General features: G+C 37.9%; 2 protein-coding genes and 1 long non-coding RNA gene across 6 annotated transcripts in view; 2 read left to right on the forward strand and 1 right to left on the reverse strand.

Moving 5' to 3' along the window:
- LOC128021978 (E3 ubiquitin-protein ligase TRIM39-like) overlaps window positions 1-22878 on the reverse strand; it is a 244745-nt gene that overhangs the window by 15289 nt on the left and 206578 nt on the right. The window lies entirely within an intron of this gene.
- LOC128021995 (uncharacterized) lies at window positions 3433-11998 on the forward strand. 2 transcript variants are annotated; one of them, XR_008185829.1, is made up of 2 exons: window positions 3433-4076; window positions 4430-11998. It is a non-coding gene; the product is annotated as an uncharacterized LOC128021995 (long non-coding RNA). The 2 variants fall into 2 exon arrangements; XR_008185828.1 differs by having other exon boundaries at window positions 4456-11998.
- Window positions 17818-22092, forward strand: LOC128022777 (E3 ubiquitin-protein ligase TRIM39-like). The gene is made up of 5 exons (XM_052610568.1): window positions 17818-18503; window positions 20496-20783; window positions 20863-21001; window positions 21103-21129; window positions 21266-22092. Exons 1-5 carry the CDS (start codon window positions 17952-17954, stop codon window positions 21811-21813), a joined length of 1554 nt encoding a protein of 517 aa, XP_052466528.1. The 5' UTR covers window positions 17818-17951; the 3' UTR covers window positions 21814-22092.

Consider the following 22878-nt stretch of genomic DNA (forward strand, 5'->3'; position numbering starts at 1 on the left):
TGTCTCTTAACATTTCAAAAACCGCCAAAAAATTATTCTGAGATCACATGCAACGCGCAGCTCAGCTGCGCAAAGGAATTGCGTATAAACAATACAATACTTTATGCTTAACTAAATGAATTGCATGATTTATATATACATATACATATATTTACACACAAACTGCATATTGTAATTTGAATTAATAAAACTACTAACACAAAAATAACATATTGAAAGGTCTGCTGCTGGAGACTTGCCATTGGCTGTTGTATTTGAATAATTAATGAGGTAGGTCTTTGCAAGGTTTGGGTGCTGTTTTGGGATGTTTTAACAGTCATTTATGAATATAATTATATTTAAAATTATGTTCTGTGTAATAATGCGTTGAATAATGAATCGTCTGAATCATTTCTGAAGGTAATGTGTTATGCATTTCTAGTGTTACCGTTGTAGTGATTACTGTTCATGTGAGCCAAGTTCTGCCGAAACAACGTTATTAGGGCAATGATCTAATTCAATATTATACGTCTAACTGCGCGTTTACTCCGGCGGCGTCGGGAGCGTGAAAAATCGCCCTTGCTGTTCTGTAGTGATGGGATTTATGGCTCTTTGAGGGGATCCGGATCTTCGCGATCCGTTCCTTTTAAAGAGCCGTTCAAAAGAATGGCTCTTTTGGCTCTTTTTAAATATTTAGTCAGTTTTAAGAAGCCAGCTTGGGAGCATCTCAGTTTATCCTGGAAATAATCACTGGGAGGTATTATGAGGTGAGATTTGTAGTCAAATAATTAAAGTGCAGATATCACACACCAATATCTGAGTTTGAATTATTCTGAAATATTGATTATTACCTCATTTCTCATGTGTCGACTATATTCCATAGGGTTGCACAAATCCCTCTGCTTAGACAGTGACATCATTATTTTGATTTACCTTTAGTACAAAGTGTGTGTGTGTAAAACTACGTTGACTTATGTTATTCATACAATACCTACTCACAAATAAACATAAAAAACAAAGCCGGCTTCAATGAATTTCTGTGCAAAACAGCTTTTACTACAAACACTTCCACACAAGAACATTGTTATCACACAAGAACATTTTGATAGAAAACTATTTTTTTTTTAAGTAGATAAAATTAGAATAAATAAAATGGAAATGTCTACATACTACATACTATTACTACTGTAAACTTTGCAAATAGGACATCAGCCCCTTCAAGTCAATGAACAATAACAAAGTGGGCTGCAATGAATGTCTGTGGAAAACAGCTTTTAGTGAAACATTTCTATACAAGTACAGTATCACAAAAGAACATTTTTAATGATTTTAAAATAAGTTTTAAATGAACACAAAATGCAATGTAAATGCATGCACAACTAATAACCAGTGATGGGAATAACGGCGTTATAAATAACGGCGTTACTAACGGCATTACTTTTTCCAGTAACGAGTAATCTAATTGATTACTCTTCTCGTCTTAATAACGCCGTTACCGTTACTGCCAAAAAATGCGGCGCGTTACTATAACTGATGATGAAGCTGTTTTTTTTTTTTTCATCAGACCAACTAGATCTCTGAGCGAGAGGCAAATACTTTTTTTTACTGTTCTTCCTTGGTTAGTGGGCAGAGCACGAGACAAGCGCATAAATGCTGACGATTGGCTGAGGTAGAGTAAAATTTCATTGTAAGCCAATCAGAGGTAGAGTTGGGCGGGTTTTCGAAAGCACGCATTGTAGTGATGGGAATTCGGCTCTTTTGACTCAGCTCACTGAAAAGAGCCGGCTCTTTGGCTCACAAACGGCTCTTTAAATGACTTTGACTATAATATTTCAATTTTTATTACATAATTATTTAATTTCTATAGGCTAAATTTGAAAAAATAGAGTTGGCTCTTCAGATATGCGAGCCAGCTCCCGAAGTTCAACTAAAAAAGCCGGCTCTTAGAGTCGGCTCATTCGCGAATCGCGAACGACTCATCAAAAGCTCATTCGCGAACGAGTCGATCCATCATCACTAACGCTCATTCGCGAACGACCCATCATCGGACAGGACAGGACACACAACGAACAACACAAGCCAGTCAGTCAACGAGAGACAGGTATGGCGACGAGCCCAAATAATCCAAAAGTAGCCTTCTCTAAATAGAAGTATATACATTACTTTTTCCTTCAAGAAATTAAAGAAACAATAAAAGGAAATATCAAAAGTTCCCAAAAATCTATCGTGTTATTTGCATTGATCCACTATATAAACATAATATCTACATACATGCCATTTGATTGGAGGCTAGTCTCACTTTGTCCCACAGCAACTTTTTTTTTTAGATGTGTGTACAATGTTTCATGTTTCTGTTAATAATGTATTGTATTAAGTGTCCATTTCATTATAATATTCAGATTTATCATAAATAATTGAACATGCACATGTATTTTAAGTTTCTTTAAAGAGGGGTAGAGGTGGGGTCACGTTTGAGCATTTAAAATTTAATTTTACTTGAAAGTAACGCAATAGTTACTTTCTTAAGTAACTAGTTACTTTAAAAATTTGTAACTGAGTTACTAATTTAGTTACTTTTTGGAAGAAGTAACTAGTAACTGTAACTAATTACTTTTTAAAAGTAACTTCCCAACACTGCTAATAACTAATATCATCACGCTATAAAGGGTTGGCCTGCGCTGGGTGCGCCCCTCCCCCTATTCTGTTCTGTCTCCTGGAGGAGCTCATTTGTATGAATCTGTGTGAAACACGCATAGGAAAAAAGAACGATAGAAAGAACGGCTCCTCTCCAGTCGCGACTCGGCTCCCATCGTTCATGTTTATGAGCCGTTCAAAAGAATCGGTTCGTTCGCGAACGTCACAACTCTACTGTTCTGTTCACGACGCTGCAGAAAGATTCGTGAGCGCTCAGATGGTCTGACGTAGTCACATAGACTGAATTTTTATTTTGTATAAAAAGTGGCCGCAAAGCAAACAGACTTGCTGATCTTATGCAGACTAACCACAAGGAGGTTAACGTTATAAGTAAATCTCATTAAATGTTGTTGTGGACGAAATATTAAGATCCTTTACTTAAAATGAACGATCTCAGACACCTTGGTACACGTATCACTTTTAATTATTTTTTTATGTACCTGTACGCAAACAGGGACACATCATAGATTACTGCAAACGCGAAACAGCAATAATCAACCTGTCCTCTATTTTGCTTGGGAACTAATGTGATCGGAGCTGCGTCCTCTGGAATCCTCTCAAGCGGTTGACTTCTACGTTCCGATTGGTTGCTGCCCAACCGCGTCATAGCTCATTACCATAAAGCTGCCTTGATTTAAACTCTGCTCGACGCTCTCAAAGGCCAAGTCGCGCCGCGCCGCTCCTCGCTGGTTTACATTGAAAATGAATGACTTCAGGCCACTTTGACGCTCTCGACGCCGGCGGTGTGAATACACAGTGGTGTAACCCAATTTTTGACTTCTGTCATGTGTGCATTTGCTACGTGCTTAAAAGTACAGGACAGTCTGTTCCGAAGGCCTCAGCTGAACTTTAGACTTTAGAAGACTTCTGTATTAATATAGAAATAGAAAAACAAAAAGATGTAGATTTCCATCTAGTCTCACAGAACGTTTATGTTTTGCGCTTATGACGCTGTTTGTCTGAGTTTTGGCTTCACACGTCTGTATTTTGAGTTATTTTTGATCCTTGTGGGTTTTTGATAAGGGAGACAATACAGCCTGAGGTCTATACAATACAATATCTCCTGAGGTCTTTGCAACCCTGCATTTAGCTGAGCAACACCCAAAGGCAACAACTATCTGTTGATCTTCTAAAATGTGGAAGTTAAACTGGACTGCAAGGCTCATCTGGTATCTTTATATGGACCAGAGGCATATGACCAATGTCTTTCTATCTATTTGAGACATGACTTCATTTCTGGATCACGAGACTCTTTGCTTGAAGAGACTACATAAGGAGGTGCAAACCCCTCTCTCTCTCTCTCAGACTGAGTTCAGCCTAGACCCTTCTAGCTGGACTTAGTCTTTTCTCACCTTCTTTATCTTTGATTCCGGGCTCACTTGAATACTTTGAACTTCTCTCAGGTTTTATTCATCTCAGATATGATTATTATTATATTACTTGTTATTATATGAATACTATTATAACTTTTGACTTTTGATATACAGGGTATTGTTGTATACTTTGTATTATTATTATTTTTAACATCTTGATTACTTTTGAATATTATAATGCATTTTGTATTACTTTTAATTGGGCAACATCCATCATACATGGATTGCTTTTAAAACTATATTAATTTTGGGATTTGTATTTTCTATATTTGAAGCTGATTTTAATACTTACTAATCTGTTTGCAAGTTATGAGTTGTATTCTCATTTCCTATATTCTTTGAATAAATTTGCATACTAAAATACCACCCCACCGTCTGACCAGGATTGAAGTCTCATTTTTTGCATCAGTTTTGGAGGCACCCGCTGGAGATCGTTGAAGTTTTCATTTCATTAAGTTTTGATGCAACGCAAGACAAAATAAAGAGAGGTGAGTAGCTCATCTTTTTCTCTTTATGGGCTTCTGTGGTGTTGCCTGCCGGGTCTAGGAGATATATCTGTGGACCCACCTCGTTCATTAATCTTGACTGCAGCAAGAGAACGAGCCTGGGTCATAGCCGGTGGTATAACCGTAGACGGTGGTTTAACCGTATTTGAAAAATCAGCGCGCGCTGGGGGACGAGACGGCGATCCGCGGCATTAAATGTGTTGTTCACTATTGAGGGTTACTGGTAGTGTGGATAAATATCTGCGCTTTACATCCTGCGGGGTTACCGGGGGTGTATTGCGAGCACTTTTGGGTTAAACCGAAAATGCAACAGTATTTTGAGACACGCGCTGTGAGGGTTTACTTACAGCGTGCTGGTCGGGTCTGAATGCCGTCTCTTGTTTTTGGATATAGTCTCTGGGATTAGACTTGGCAGTTTACGACACAAACAGAACCCCACCTTGCGACTAAATTTAGATCAATAAATTGTCAGACGGTGCATTAAGTAAAAATAAGTAGAAATTAAGTAAAAATGGGTGGAAATTAAGTAGAATGAGTAAAGGAATTAAGTAAAATAAGTAAAGATAAGTAAAAATAAGTTAAGATAAATAATTAATTTTAATTAAGTGTATCTGAATTGAATAAACCTTTTCCTTGTTGGATTTGTCAGCACATGAGATAATGGCACCTGTTCAAATAAAAGAAACTCCAAATGAATATGTAATGTAGAAGAAATAAGACAGAAAATGGTTAAAGATGGATTTAGAGAGATTTCGGTTCCACGCAGATAGAGTGAATGGGTGTTGACCCCTTAACGGTCACTCACGTTTTTGAAGATAGACTTGAATTTGCATAATACAAACCTAAAATTTTACAATTCATGACCGAAAATATTTTGTTAACATGATTTTGATGTGCCATTTACATGGTAATGCAATGTCTGATTTTAAAATGGGATTTAAAGGATGAATTTTGATTATTTTATGTTTTCGAGTGATATATGACTTCTGATGATTTATGAAATGTGATAGAGAAAAAGGCAACGAGGAAGTCTTCTTTTGTAATGTAGATTTCTGAGTGTGTACTCTTGTCATAAATTAATTTTATTACTTTTCCTACATAGTCTTTTAAGAAGAATATTGGTAAAATACATATTTGAGAGTCTTGGACTTTTCTAATGGTATATAGTTTGTCAGGATTGGATTTGATTTGATTGTGGTGTGGTGTAGTCGGCGCAGGCGTCCCGTATTCGGGACGGGGTGACAGTTAACAGGTTGAAGGAAATTACTGATCACAAAGAACAGAAGAAATAGGCACGTGTTTTATGTTGTTTATGGATAAGGAAAGTCAAAGGGCTTTTGACAGACAGAAATGGTAGAATTGTACAGGTTTATAATTTAGCGCAAGCAGCTAGAGAGGCTATAAGATATGTGGGATTTATTAAAAATCTTGTAACAAAGGAGCCGAGAACCGATATAGGCAAAGCTCCTAAGATTGATGACATTTATAACTGGCAGAAATGTAACAGATTTCTGAGAATTGTGAATACAGTTTGTTATTTCTCTTGGCAATTTGGAAGAGCTGAGGCTGAGTGGGGCAAATATGTGAAATTATATTCCAGGTTACCATGTTATAAGCAGGTGGCCAAGTGGGGGTCTATCGAACTATTGGTGTGCGTGATTTACCTAGCATTGTAAACACGCTGCCAATTATGAAATTTAACTGTACTAATTACAACCGCAAATGATTTTGCTACTTAATTTAACGAACTGCGTATTGAAGTACAGCATGTGATTGGATCAGAAATCCAAATTTTTACTAATGTAACATTGATCAGACAGGGCACTAACGAGCCCTTTGTTAAATATACTGAGCATTTCACATGAGCTTTGAAAGAGTTTGTTGCTACGAAAGAAGCTGTTGATTTGAAATCTCATATACTGTTACACACTGCACACGTGGGGAACCAGAGCTCAAGATATTGTTGACCAAACGAAAAGAGCAGATGATGCGATTGGATCGCCCTCTGTCTCTGTAATTACCTGTTATAATTGTCAGGAAACAGGCCACTACGTAAATAGGTGCCCTGAGCGAGATGGAGAGCGAGGGTTTTAAAAATGTTTTAAAAGGTTCCTCTTTTCAGCAACAGCGACGGCTACCAAAGTAGCCCCCCCCCTTCGGCTTCGCTCTGAAAATAGAGGTGATGCAGAGAAAAGGAAGTCGACATGCAGGCTCAGCTTAAGCTGCTGATGCCACAGGCTGACCAAAGCACTTGAGATCAGGATAGCTACATATTTATTTAGCTACTCTAATTTACATTTTACAAATAAACACATGACTCTTCGAGGATTATCTGATGGCAGTCTTTTCACAGTCTCAATTAATCCCCTTAATAATTTATACACTTAAGCAAACCCTGTCGGGTGCAATTCTGGGTTGGAGAAAGTCAAGTTGGCACTGTAGTGGGAATGGATATATTGGAGAAATTGGAAGAAGATATTTTATTAACTAAATCAAATAGTTAGTCAATTTTTGCCAGTTCCCATTCCAGTCGTCAGAAAAATTGAACTCCTAAATTTAACATTGGAGCTATTACAGCAAATGAGAAAGAGTCTACTGGCTCTCCAATGATACAATATTTTTCTGAGAAATTTTCAGATTTGTGGTCAACTTCTAAACTTGATGTTGGTCTTTGCAGAATTAAACCTCTGAATGTTTCAGGTCCTGCACCTCCTCCAGTATTCCAGTATCCTCTTCGGAGAGAAAGAGAGAGCGGCACAGGCAATTGTGACCCAGCTCGAGAAAGGGATTGTGGTAAGATGTGCCTCTCAATGTGATTCACATGTGGCCTGTAAGAAAGCCAGACGATAACTATAGGCTTACTATAGACTATACCGCATTGAATGCTGTGACCACCAAAGCAACCCCATTGTTGCCAATCATTCAACCATTTTAAAAGAATCGTGCGTGCCGTCTGTTATAATTCAATATTGTGATGAAATTTTTCTTACATCTCCAAATAAGGTGCAGCATCTGAGTGTACTCACTCTCTTGTTGAGAGCACTTCAAGAGGCTGGCTTCCTCCTGAACAAACGGGAAGTACAGCTGTTTCAACCATTATTACATTTTTAGGTCAGAGTGTTGGTCGTGAGGGAGAAAGACCTCTTCCAGATTGGGTCATAACAATTACTAAATTAAAGAAGCCAACCACAGTTACTGGTTTAAGATCATTAATGGGGCTATTTAATTTTAATCGGGTTTATTTCCCTGATTTTTCTGATTTGGCTGAACCTCTAACCGAGGCTCTTAAGGAAGGCCTTCCGGGTGCTTCCCCTCTAGAGTGGACAGCAGACATGGCTGAGTCTTTCACTCTTCTCAAATCCGCACTAGCCTCTCTCCTGTTAAATGACCAAAACCGCTCCACATTTGGACACATGTAGGCCCGAATGCTTACAACTGCGTGCTGGGACAGCATAAAAGTGACAAAAGTTTTGGAACTGTTGGATATTATTCGATTGTGATTCCTTCTTCTATGAAAGGACAGATGCCATACTTGATGGTGTTGGACTGTGCAGAGTGAGCACTGAAGTTCACCGAGCACATCGTCGGCTACAACCAGACTATTTTACATACCCCACATCGCTTTTTACATTTGCTACCTGAAACAAAGGTGAAATCGATCTCAATTCAGCGACCTGCTAAGTGGGAAACTGCTCTAATGAGTCCTCAGCTTACTGTTGTTACAGATAACCGGACGAACCCTGCCTCTCTGATGGAGAACGAAGGGAGTGCACATGACTGTGCTGTGGTGGTTACTTGTGACAGAGGACATTTCGTCAGAAATTAGACATTTGCAAATGTCATGGACATGTTCGTGGATGGCAGCAGCTTTTATGAGGGGGAAACACGCTACACAGGTTGGGCGGTAGTAGGGGGGGAGGAGGGGCGAAGTCTTGGCTGAAGGGTCGCTACGGGGAGGAAGTGCTCAGATCGCTGAACTGCATGCTTTGAAAGCTGCTTTAAATTTTACACTTAAATTAACTGCAAGCGAAAATAGCTCCATTTATGTGAATATTTTTACTGACAGTGCCTACAGTTACCATGTAGTGCGGAGTTATGGCCCTGTCTGGAAACGTTGCGGCTATCTGACCACCGCCGGTATGCCAATAAGTCATCAAACCAGTATTAAAGAAATTCTTGAAACTTGCAAGAACATTTCACCTAACAGTGTTGCGGTTTGCAAGGTTACAGGTCACAGTAGTTTCAATGATTGGTGGGCAAAAGGAAACTCGCTAGCTGATAAGGCTGTGAGAGAGGCGGCCAAGGGTGCATCACTTGGAGAGGTAACTGCAATTTTCCCTGTTCATTCAAATTGTGCAGGATCAGAAACCCTATCTAAATTGTACACAAATGAAGATAATGAAATATGTCAAAAAGGTTAGGAGCTATTTTAACTGAAGAAGGAATTAATGCTCTAAATGAAAAGGGTGTTCCGCCTAGCAGATATTAATTGATCTATACCACAGGATTGCACACCAAGGGGTTCATAAAACTAATACTATGTTACAACAAACATGGTTTTGACCAGAGATGTTACGAACTGTGAGGGACAGACTGTCCAGATATATCCATCATTTACAAACAAAGCCACGATTATGAAGAGGTATGATATCAATTAGCCACAGTCCTCGCCCGCGAGGACCTTTTACACATTGACAGGTAGATTTTATTTTTGTACCCTCTGATCATGGGTACACATTATGCGCATTTAAGAATGCCCATTCAGTGCCCTCAGCGTCCAAAATGCTGGAGACTTAAAGACGGCTGCATTTAATTTAACGGCTAAAATCCTGTACAAGTGGGGGATAAAAGTAATGGTTCAGAAATAGGGAATTTAGGTCCAATGTCTTCCAGGTATGAAGGTCCTTACTCAGTGTTGCTGACTACTCCAACTTTTCTCTCTACTCATTGAAATCGAGCCAGGCTTGACTCGATGGAAGCATCTTGCACAAGTGAAGCCCCTGTTGCAGCTTGCTTATACTAACAATATCTCTCAATGCACAATAGATTTTCTTTTTATAGATTAAGGGTACCCTTTCTAAAATTAAGGTTGTAATCAATGTTTGTTTTCAACCTCTGTGAGGGTGATTGAGGGTCTGACTTATGTCAGGAGTGTAATAATTGATTGATTCATTTATCGATTATTTATTTAGTGATTGTTCACTTGCTTCCAGAGAATCAAAATTAACCAAAATTCACCATATCTGTTCCTTAGGTTGTTAATGATACCGTTTTCACTTTGAATTTGTCCAACAGGTGTAAGCTCTATCAGACGAATTGCTACTAAGGACGAACAATGATTAATGATTAATTGTTTACTTCTCTCCAGGTTTCCAATGCTGAGTTCCCCTGGATCTAATGTATTTATTTGTTTATAAAATGATGAAATGAAACTGAAAACCATAATGTTTACATGTAACAATTGTGATTAATGTTGTTTTATCTGTCTTGTTGTGTCCTTGTTCGTGTGTGTGTGTAAATGTTATATGTAATGTTTGTCGCTTCGCTTTGGCATTATATGTGTGTGTGTTTGTGTTTGTGTTCTTTTGTTTCCACATATTTCTGTTCCTACTACTCTAAAACTAAACAGGTATGAGTGCATGCTGATACGAACCTATCCTGCGTACATTTACCACACGACTGGTTCTAAGGGTGACCCTTTGGTGTGACTTCTGCAACAGTGCAGCTCATCGACGATTCGGGAGAGGTTGCTGTGCTCGTAGCTGGACATCAGTGTTTGATCCCAAGAACTGGACGCATCGTCATCACATCGCACGCTAACTCTACATCATCTGAGAGACTTGTGCTTTAATCTACCAGCTGATATATAGATTTACAAATCCCTACATCAAGATGCCTCACAAGATTATTGATCAAAAAGATTCTTTTACTCCTATTGCTGTCAGCAATGATGAAGAAATGTATGAATTAGAGGTGAAGGGTAAGGAAAGATACGAGATGTTGAAAAAGATCAACGAAAGTTTGGAAATTTGCGACATGATACCCCAATCTGATAAGGACAAATATCTTAAGAAGCTACCCATTAAGAAGAGAAAGTATGATGATAAGTTTAGAGATGGAAAGAAGGGTATGCTGTAGTAAGTCCTCGACCCAGCAAAAGTCCAGGTGAGGTCAGGGGTCGGATGCTTTTAGTGCTCCTCGTCTGATCAGCTTGGTGAAGAATTCCTGTCAACTTAACGCGGCTGGGGTTAAAGAGGTATCTACAGTCTACCTGAAAAGATTCATTCACTTTTATATTTCCTTTATGCTTACACGATTAAGTGCTTATCTGAAATGTTTTACTTACTTATTTTTCTGCATATGTATTTGTTACCTTTGACTATTATGTATCTTATTTTCAAGGGAAAGGATTTTGGGTGCGAGTCTTTTTGTCAAGACTCGAGTGGGGGACTGGTGTAACCCAATTTTTGACTTCTGTCATGTGTGCATTTGCTACGTGCTTAAAAGTACAGGACAGTCTGTTCCGAAGGCCTCAGCTGAACTTTAGACTTTAGAAGACTTCTGTATTAATATAGAAATAGAAAAACAAAAAGATGTAGATTTCCATCTAGTCTCACAGAACGTTTATGTTTTGCGCTTATGACGCTGTTTGTCTGAGTTTTGGCTTCACACGTCTGTATTTTGAGTTATTTTTGATCCTTGTGGGTTTTTGATAAGGGAGACAATACAGCCTGAGGTCTATACAATACAATATCTCCTGAGGTCTTTGCAACCCTGCATTTAGCTGAGCAACACCCAAAGGCAACAACTATCTGTTGATCTTCTAAAATGTGGAAGTTAAACTGGACTGCAAGGCTCATCTGGTATCTTTATATGGACCAGAGGCATATGACCAATGTCTTTCTATCTATTTGAGACATGACTTCATTTCTGGATCACGAGACTCTTTGCTTGAAGAGACTACATAAGGAGGTGCAAACCCCTCTCTCTCTCTCTCAGACTGAGTTCAGCCTAGACCCTTCTAGCTGGACTTAGTCTTTTCTCACCTTCTTTATCTTTGATTCCGGGCTCACTTGAATACTTTGAACTTCTCTCAGGTTTTATTCATCTCAGATATGATTATTATTATATTACTTGTTATTATATGAATACTATTATAACTTTTGACTTTTGATATACAGGGTATTGTTGTATACTTTGTATTATTATTATTTTTAACATCTTGATTACTTTTGAATATTATAATGCATTTTGTATTACTTTTAATTGGGCAACATCCATCATACATGGATTGCTTTTAAAACTATATTAATTTTGGGATTTGTATTTTCTATATTTGAAGCTGATTTTAATACTTACTAATCTGTTTGCAAGTTATGAGTTGTATTCTCATTTCCTATATTCTTTGAATAAATTTGCATACTAAAATACCACCCCACCGTCTGACCAGGATTGAAGTCTCATTTTTTGCATCACACAGTAATGCAAGTTTGGTTAATTGTTCTGTGCGTTACGTTTAGGGGGGCACAAAAAGTCATTTGGGGGGGCACTGCCCCCCAATGCCCCCCCTTGACGACGGGCCTGTATAGAGAGCTCTTGATCTCATTTATCATGTGAATATAGTCAACAGCTTGGGATATTGTCAAATCTGGTTAAAAGTTGTTTAAACCCATTTAAAATTTAGACATTTAAAATCTGATTACATAGATATGTTTACAATCCGCCCAAACTCCACACTGTACTCTCAACTCACTATTTGCAATATCCAATTCTAAGAAATACACGATTTAAAAAAAAACTACAATTCCCTAAAGCTACGCAATGCAGCTTGATACAAATCAAGCACTGCAGTTGTAGTTTATCTGGTTTGCGAATTAGGGTTGTAAAATGATATATCTACTGAATATATCAAATATCTAGTGCAACCAATCTATTAATTACACTGCATCTAGATGATTTACGTTAAGAAAATCTAAATATATTTGTTTATTTAAGATTTTTTAGCCGAAATGTAGAACCCGCAAACCCCGCCCACAACACAATGCACTTCCCTAACCTTCTGCTACCAAAAATTTATTTATCTGAATCGAAGGAGAAATGTGCAAAAGTTATATTAACATATCGTATTGTTGAGTTATCTGTTTGTTGTTGTTTTTTCGTGGACAATTGTTGAATTTATCATTTTAATAAAATTGTCTTGTGAATAAAATACTTTTGGGCGGAACTACGTTATGCAAGCCACGTGGTTTCAGCGATAGCAGCGTAACAACCATGGCAACGAACAACGAACAAACTAAATGTAATATACATTCACTGAACTAAGAAAGTGAAAATAAAACGAAAACAGCCAATGGGAAGAAGAGAAAAAATGTGTTAAATTACATAGGCTTGGATCTGGAGAATTTCAAGCCAATAACAGTTATGTAGGAACATACTGAATGTGGCACACTGTCACATACGGATTTTGACTGTAAATTCATTGTATGTCATTTTTTAAGTAAATTACTTTTCATTGACTTTAAATGTGCTGTGAATAAGTGCAGAGCACCATGGCTGAAAACATGGCTTTAACTCGTAGAGTCAATACACCTCTATGTTCCCTTTTATTTTATGTTTTTACAAACTCATAGTTGCTTCAGAGGATTCAAGATCCAATAATGTATTGTCATTTCAACTCAGTCGAAGGGGATTTTGATGGTGAGCTCACAAAAAACAAAACACCTCCCACACATTTGTACATTACAGTAAATAACATATTACATTATGGTAAACACATTTTTTTTTTTTTTAGATTAGATTAGATTCAACTTTATTGTCATTATGCAGAGTACAAGTACAGAGCTAATGAAATGCAGTTAGCATCTAACCAGAAGTGCAAGAATATAGTGTTTTATATACATAAAGGTGCAGAGTAAGTAAAGCTATGATATACAGAAAGTACAGTGGAGTTGCTATATACAATATTGATCAGAGTATATACAGAATATAAATATGAATGCAATTTAGGGATTGTATGTACATTATGAACAGAGCAATGAAGGATTATATATATATTATGAACAGCAGGAACGTGAGAACAGTGGTAATAAATACAGTTGGATGAGTGTGCAAAAATATTGTTGAACAGTGTATTCTATGCAAAATAACAGTAGTGCAATATTTTTTATATAAATATTTTACTGTGCATGTACAGTAACAATTATAGACAGTTTATTTTTTCATTTTGTACTCATACAGACAGACTAGTGGGGATATGTATGCTTAAATACAGTGCCTTTAAAATAGATCAAACCTAGTAAAACAACATGTCTGCACAAGTAACGCAGTAAAGTAATTAAATTATATATATATATTATATTATATTATATTATATGTGGGTGAAACATCACAGTGGCTTGATGTCATTTTCTTTCCAGCTGTTGGAGACCTTGAATGAGAGCAGCTTACTGCAGTCCTAAAGAGTTAAGGAAAACACAGATTTATGGGAGGAAGAGTGATCTTTTTTCACAATTTGAATTAATATTTCATGGACTCAGGCCATGAAATTCTGCAACAATGATTAACCTCTTGAGGCTTTGAGCTGTCAAGATGTGATAGCAGGTATTCCTCTAAACACGCGGGTTCTGTGTAATGGATCAACCGCACTTGTACTGGAGCTTTGGTTCCTCACAAGGCCAAAGTTTGCATCCAATGTGACAATCATATCTCCATCCGCCTGGAAAACAAACACTTACAGTAACACTGGTTTTGTACCCGCACCAGGTTTATACATTTATACTATTACTTCTATTATAATACTACATAAACAAATTAACTTAGTTTGATATTCATTCAGATTTTATTTCTATGCCATTAATTTAATCAAACAAGAACCACGCTGGAATTATAACCAACCTTTGGACATGCTGGGCATATGGTTCCATCATTTAATTGTGGGCAAATATCAACCAAACCTCTTTGTCGGAAGTGGTGATGCCTAAAATGGGATATGGGGTGTTGCAAAAACCCTCAACAGAAACCTGACACTCCAGTGACAGAGAAACAGAAAGCTCTAGCAGAGGGATGGAGAAGGCTGTCTGTCTGGGGCTTGTGGCTGTTGCTGGTCAGAGCCCATATCTCAGCAGAGTACAGGTTTCTGGTTCACACGCACACATGGTGACTGTAATGGTGCAGAGCCGTCCTGCCAAATATAAAGAGCAAAATAACATAAAAACATAACCTAGTAGTACAATAGAGACTAACATATCAGTATAAATTAAATTAAATGTATGCATTTAGCAGACGCTTTTATCCAAGGCGACTTACAGTGGATTCAGGCTATACATTCATATAGTTTATATACTATCATGATAGTATATAAACTATACATTTAGTTTATATAGTATAGACTAAATCACTTGAGTGTGTCACATAAAACTTAATGTTTGTAATTATTGGAATCAACAAACAACTTTGATTAATTCTTTAAAGGAAATCATTACTCCACATGTAATAGGATTGAATTCCTTAACCTGTCAATAAAATTAAATACATTAAGATTTTGTATCAGGTAAAATGACAAACCTGTGCTGACAATGACCTTCATGTCCTTTGTGTACACAGCATGGGTGCCATGGGCTTCAGGTAAATATAAGAATAACCCCAGGGAGGATGGCTCATAGTAAACATTCTGTAAGAAAGATGGATAGCTCTAATGTTTTTAAAACAACAAACTTGTGACACTAACAGTTGATACTGCATAGTGCTAAAACAATTTGAAGTATCTAATGAATCTGTTGACATTACTGTGAGTTTGCTGTCTGTATGCAAGTATAGCAATAGCAATGTAAGACTGTATGCTATTGTTCTTACATTCCACTTTTCAGGAAGATGCAGTGAATTTCTGTGAATCCTCTTCAGGCAAACCTCAGAGAACACTGCAGTGGAGCTGCACTCAATGCACCTATAATCAGCATGTTCTCAGCAGACAGCACACTGGGTAGTGATCGGTGCTGAACATTCAAACGTCACCTTAAGCATCTCATCCTTGACTGCATCCCAGGCATGAAGCTCTCTCTTCTTTGCCTTACTGTATGCGCTCTCAGAACAGCTCGGTGTCACATCATCAGGTTCAGCAGGTTGAGATGTAATAGAAGCGTCTGAAGGGTGGGTCTGTTTGTAGCTGGGCTGGGGAAGACCTTGACTGAGGTAAGAAAACTTCGCAGGGCCAGCGATAGACCTCCTCACCAACTTAATTTTAACGTTCCTGAAACGTGGGGTCATCTTAAGTGCTTTTCCCATATCTGAAATCAAAATATTTGACAATTATTACATAAAGCAAAGTGCAACCCGTACCGTACTTCTTATCACAGCCTAAAAGACAGAAACACATGAGGGAAAATGAGATGCAGTCAGATGAGGGATATTTGGTGCGATAGTTAGATACAGCTAGCTAGATATATAGATTGCAAGATAGATAGATAGATAGATAAATACACATCGAGCTAGATAGATTATATAAATAGATACACAGCTAGCTAGCTATATATATAAACTGCTCAAAAAAAATAAAGGGAACACTTGTGGGTTATATTGTGTTGTTAAGTATTCCCTTTATTTTTTTGAGAAGGTTTATAGATAGAAAGACAGATCCAAAGCTTCCTGATATGGGATCAAATCCAGCCAAGCTTGGTTCAAACCCACAGAACTTTATTTTACACTCTAGTCAAGATCGCAAGGTTTCCAAACATCCGTAAAATACATCTTGTTTAATATTTCCCTCAAGTCAATATGGGCTACATTAGTCCAATGATCCGGCTTCAGTGAGGCGTTATCGAGCATACACAATATGCAATAAGCCGGTATGAGTGTAAAAAGTCATTTTGACAGTTTAACTAGAAACTTAATTCCCCCATTAGCTTCAGGCGTAAATACACACTCATATTAGCAACCTTAATGCTCACATAATAAAGCATGCAACGTTAACGTAACGACACGCTAATAACGTAATATTGTCTAGCGATAACGTTTGCAGATACATCGCAATACGGTTATCTCATGTCAACAATCATGACACGCAATACGAGTGTATGCATTGTTTTCCATTACAGTTTAAATGCTCATTTTTATAATTTTAATAGTCTTACCTGAAAATATTAAGCAGGAAATATCGCAACGTTGCCGCTTTCGTCCAGTAGACTTCCGATTACAGGTGAGCAGGAATTCTGGGATTGGATCTGGAGTCTTCTCTTGTATATTTGTGGGTGATCAACCATTTGGATGGATGATCACGGCCTTCTGAGCCTACTAGTAGGCACAGGAGGCCCCTCCTGGCCCATTTCTATGGGCTGATAACCGCTGATAACGCCCCATTCAATCGAGTGATAACGTTCGAATACTCGGTGGAGTATCTAAGTCTGCTGATTGACGAGGCTGCGGAGGTCTAAATCATTTTCGTAAACCCAATAAAAAAATAAAATAAAAAAAAAATAAAAAAGCTGCTAACAACTGTCTATTATATAGACGGACAAACTGTTCTTCGACTTGAAATGGATTTTGCTCACGCGCTGCAAATCAAATAGAAAAAGTTTACTCGGCGACCAATAAGCATTCACCATGACGAAGCCTAACGTGCCATAAACAACCAAAATTATGCATTTCCCCCCATTCTTTTTATTTTATTTAATTTAAGTTAAAGTTTGAACATTTAATATTAAAATAATAACTAAAAGCAGGTTTAAGCGTGTCAAATACTCAGATACTTTAGATGTTTACTGCACTGAAATGATATCAGAATTGTATTAACAATATGTCATTAGATCGAACAAAGTTTGGTGTTTCTGTCATTTTGACACGCGACATAAAGACAAACAGATAAAACAGGAAGTAAATGACCTGCAGACAAACTGAACACAAACCTGCTTCACTGCAGCTGAAAATCACTTTAACATTACACAATAACTTATGATCGTTTAATATATTTTGTGGAAAGATTAATCAAATTTTGATAAGGAGATTTATATGTTTGTTGGAAAATATAAAGGTTGTACTTTGTACTTTCTTTAAACAGCAGGTCGTAGTTCAGATTGCTCAGTAAGTTTACGAGTCTCTCACTTTGTTTCAAACGAATGATTGTGTTTCCATCACTATCAGTTCTCACATTTTAACCAGTTAAACTATCATTTTTCTTTAAAATGCTTTAAGAGGAAAAGAACAATGGCAGAATCTTCACATACAGCAAGAAAAACCAGGAGACAGAGTGGCTGACTGTACATGATCTCTTTATATTTGAGTTTCTTCAGCACTCTTTGTCTCTAAACACTCTTTACATTCAACCAGCTTCATGAGGTGCATCATGGGATTCTTCATAAACAGTATTGAAGGAGTTCACACTAATCCTAAATAATGTCTCTTTCCAGTCATGTCATCCTCCATGAGTTCACTGTCTGAGGAGATTCAGTGCTCTGTATGTCTGGATGTGTTCACTGATCCAGTCTCGACTCCATGTGGACACAACTTCTGCAAGATCTGTCTGAATAAGTGCTGGGACAACAGCCAGACCTGCAGCTGTCCATACTGTAAAGAAACATTCAAGCAAAGACCTGATCTCAAGATTAATACCACACTCCGAGAGCTCGTAGGTCACTGTAAGAAGAAAAGTCCTGAGAAAACAACTGAAGTTCTGTGTGACTTCTGTGAGGAAAGAAAGCTGAAAGCGCTGAAGTCGTGTCTGGTGTGTCAGAGCTCTTACTGTGAAACTCACCTGGAGCCTCATTTGAGAGTGACACGTTTGAAGAAACACAAACTGATGGATCCTGTGAGTAATCTGGAGGACTATATATGTCAGAAACACGAGAGACCTCTGGATCTGTTCTGTAGAGATGATCAGACATGTGTGTGTTCATTCTGCACCGAGACAGACCACAAGAACCACAACACTGTTCCTATAGAAGAGGAGAGTCAAGAGAAGAAGGTAGACGTTATTATTCTTTTAAAGGACTGATATCATGAGGAATCAGATTTTATTTCATATTGTGAGTTTAATCTGTGTTATGATAAATGTGTCTGTGTTGTTCTCTCTATAGACTGAACAGACATAGACATTGAGAAGACATAACAATAACAAAATAAACAAACAATCAAACGAATGACAGATGACTATCAGACTAAAATATACAGCAACAGCCAATAAAACAAGAACTAAAATGTCCAGGGCTTGTTCTGCTCTCGTCCAGGGTGCAGAGTGAAGTTTAATTCTTCATTTGAGGGATTCTGAAAACACATGTAGCCTATGTACAGTATTGTTCAAAATAATAGCAGTACAATGTGACTAACCAGAATAATCAAGGTTTTTAGTATATTTTTTATTGCTACGTGGCAAACAAGTTACCAGTAGGTTCAGTAGATTGTCAGAAAACAAACAAGACCCAGCATTCATGATATGCACGCTCTTAAGGCTGTGCAATTGGGCAATTAGTTGAAAGGGGTGTGTTCAAAAAAATAGCAGTGTCTACCTTTGACTGTACAAACTCAAAACTATTTTGTACAAACATTGTTTTTTTCTTCTGGGATTTAGCAATCCTGTGAATCACTAAACTAATATTTAGTTGTATGACCACAGTTTTTTAAAACTGCTTGACATCTGTGTGGCATGGAGTCAACCAACTTGTGGCACCTCTCAGCTGTTATTCCACTCCATGATTCTTTAACAACATTCCACAATTCATTCACATTTCTTGGTTTTGCTTCAGAAACAGCATTTTTGATATCACCCCACAAGTTCTCAATTGGATTAAGGTCTGGAGATTGGGCTGGCCACTCCATAACATTAATTTTGTTGGTTTGGAACCAAGACTTTGCCCGTTTACTAGTGTGTTTTGGGTCATTGTCTTGTTGAAACAACCATTTCAAGGGCATGTCCTCTTCAGCATAGGGCAACATGACCTCTTCAAGTATTTTAACATATGCAAACTGATCCATGATCCCTGGTATGCGATAAATAGGCCCAACACCATAGTAGGAGAAACATGCCCATATCATGATGCTTGCACCTCCATGCTTCACTGTCTTCACTGTGTACTGTGGCTTGAATTCAGAGTTTGGGGGTCGTCTCACAAACTGCCTGTGGCCCTTGGACCCAAAAAGAACAATTTTACTCTCATCAGTCCACAAAATGTTTCTCCATTTCTCTTTAGGCCAGTTGATGTGTTCTTTGGCAAATTGTAACCTCTTCTGCACATGCCTTTTTTTTAACAGAGGGACTTTGCGGGGGATTCTTGAAAATAGATTAGCTTCACACAGACGTCTTCTAACTGTCACAGTACTTACAGGTAACTCCAGACTGTCTTTGATCATCCTGGAGGTGATCATTGGCTGAGCCTTTGCCATTCTGGTTATTCTTCTATCCATTTTGATGGTTGTCTTCCGTTTTCTTCCACGTCTCTCTGGTTTTGCTCTCCATTTTAAGGCATTGGAGATCATTTTAGCTGAACAGCCTATCATTTTTTGCACCTCTTTATAGGTTTTCCCCTCTCTAATCAACTTTTTAATCAAAGTACGCTGTTCTTCTGAACAATGTCTTGAACGACCCATTTTCCTCAGCTTTCAAATGCATGTTCAACAAGTGTTGGCTTCATCCTTAAATAGGGGCCACCTGATTCACACCTGTTTCTTCACAAAATTGATGACCTCAGTGATTGAATGCCACACTGCTATTTTTTTGAACACACCCCTTTCAACAAATTCAACTAATTGCCCAATTGCACAGCCTTAAGAGCGTGCATATCATGAATGCTGGGTCTCATTTGTTTTCTGAGAATCTACTGAACCTACTGGTAACTTGTTTGCCACGTAGCAATAAAAAAATATACGAAAAACCTTGATTATTCTGGTTAGTCACATTGTACTGCTATTATTTTGAACAATACTGTATGTGAACAAAAATGTGTGAGCAATAGTTACACAGATTCTTCTGTTAGCAAACACTGCTAATAATGTGTTGCCTGTCCTGGTTGAGCAGAGAAACACAGAGAAGGAGAAAGCAGTCCGTGTGGAGCTCTTGACTGATCTCATCCGCTCCATTGAGAGACATCAGACTGAACTGCTGGAGATGATGGAGGAGCAGCAGAAAGCAGCAGAGAAACAGGAGCAAGAGCTGATTGAAGAGCTGGAGCAGGAGATCACTGAGCTAAAGATGAGAAACACTGAGCTGGAGCAGCTCTCACACACTGAAGATCACCTCCACCTCCTACAGGTCAGTCAACATGATCTCTCTGATCAATCATAATGCAGGATATGACATGCTGAAGGATTTCTCCTCTCTCCTGCTGTAGATTCACTCATCCCTGTGCAGCTCTAGAAACACCAGGAACTGGTCTGAGATCAGTATGAAGACTCATGAGAGTCTGGAGACTCTGAGGAGAGCTCTGACTCAACTGAAGGACACTATAGATGAGAAACTCACACTAACTGGTACATCAATACACACTGATCAGATATAAACATGATAGTGTACTCTGTTCTTTAAATATAAGCTTCAGATCTGATTGTTTTCTTGTCATGTGTCTCTACAGAGCTGAAGTGGATGCAGCAGTATGCAGGTACAGTGTGCTGTCTGCACTACACTAGTTTACATTCATACACTCACTGCTTCATTACTGCACTACAATCTGATTCAACACTGGGTTAACTAAAAACATCAGCATCACAGAATATCTGTATTCTCTGTTTTCTCAGTGGATGTGACTCTGGATCCTGATACAGCTCATCCTGATCTCATTCTGTCTGATGATGGAAAACAAGTGAGATGTGGAGACATTAGACAGAAACTCCCAGACAAACCAGAGAGATTTGATACATGTGTTGACGTCTTGGGAAAGGAGGGATTCTCCTCAGGGAGATTTTATTTTGAGGTGCAGGTGAAGGGAAAGACTGACTGGGATTTAGGAGTGGCCAGAGAATCCATTAACAGGAAGGGACAGATCACACTGAGTCCCAGAGATGGATACTGGACTGTGTGGCTGAGGAATGGAGATGAATATAAAGCCTGTGAGGATCCTCGTGTCTCTCTGTCTCTGAGAGTGAAGCCGCAGCGGGTCGGTGTGTTTGTGGATTATGAGGAGGGTCTGGTCTCCTTTTATGATGTGGAGTCCAGCTCTCATATCTACTCTTTCACTGCTCAGTCTTTCACTGAAAAACTCTATCCATTATTTAGCCCATGCCCTAATGATGGAGGTAAAAACTCAAGCCCACTGATCATCACACCTGTCCGTTATAATAAATGAATTTACTCAGTTATCAAATGAAAATGAAAGATTAAAATAATACATTTTGTAATAAAAAACCTGGAAACATTATGTGCTGCTATTTCTTATCATTTGCTTTTCAGTTTTTAAAATCTAAATGATCTTATCACATATTTTTTATGTATATATAATTCTTGTTCAGTAAATGATATTTTGTTCAACTTTTCATAAATATTCCTGCTATTTTTCTTCCTGATAATGTGAAATTGCCATCTGTGCAAAGTTGGTGCAATAAAATAATGTAATAGTTAACAATCACTTGTTTACATAGATAGATAGATTCATAGATAGATAGATAGATAGATAGATAGATAGATAGATAGATCTATGTACCATAATTCTTAACTGTAGCATTTGTTATAATAAGACTAGTCTCTAAATCATTACCAGGACAGTATATATATATATATGTATATATACTTTTATATATATAGCTACACATAATATTCAAATAAAACAAGCACTGCTTTATTTTGAGAATAGTTGAATTTAGCAGAGCATTCAAAAAAAGTAAAGGTGGTCGTGAGTAGTTTAAAGGGGGGGTGAAATGCTGGTTTTCACTCAATCTGTTAATCTTGAGTACCTATAGAGTAGTACTGCATCCTTCATAACTCCAAAAAGTCTTTAGTTTTATTATATTCATAAGAGAAAGATAGTCTGTACCGATTTTTCCCGGAAAAACACGAGCGCCTAGAGGCGTGACGTGTGGGCGGAGCTAAAGAATCACGAGCGCCAGTAGGATTTTGTGTTGAGCGCGTCTGGAAGCTGTGACACAGATCCAGAGGCTGAAATTTAACAAGAGCAGCATCAGCAAAGGCTTCTCTATGTAGGGGTGTGACGGTTAGTATATAACCGTGAGACCGACGGTTATAGTTGAACACCGTCATTAGAACTCTATAACCGCCAAAACCGTGTCATTAAAATATTTTTTACAAACATTTTTTATCAAAAATTATTTTCATTTTTTAGATAAGATCATAAGATGCGCAATATATCGGGAGACATGGTTTTTACCACTTAATGAAGTTTTGTAAATCGTCAGAC

Source organism: Carassius gibelio, chromosome A11 (assembly GCF_023724105.1).
Source record: "Carassius gibelio isolate Cgi1373 ecotype wild population from Czech Republic chromosome A11, carGib1.2-hapl.c, whole genome shotgun sequence".
Classification (NCBI taxonomy): Eukaryota; Metazoa; Chordata; class Actinopteri; order Cypriniformes; family Cyprinidae; genus Carassius; species Carassius gibelio.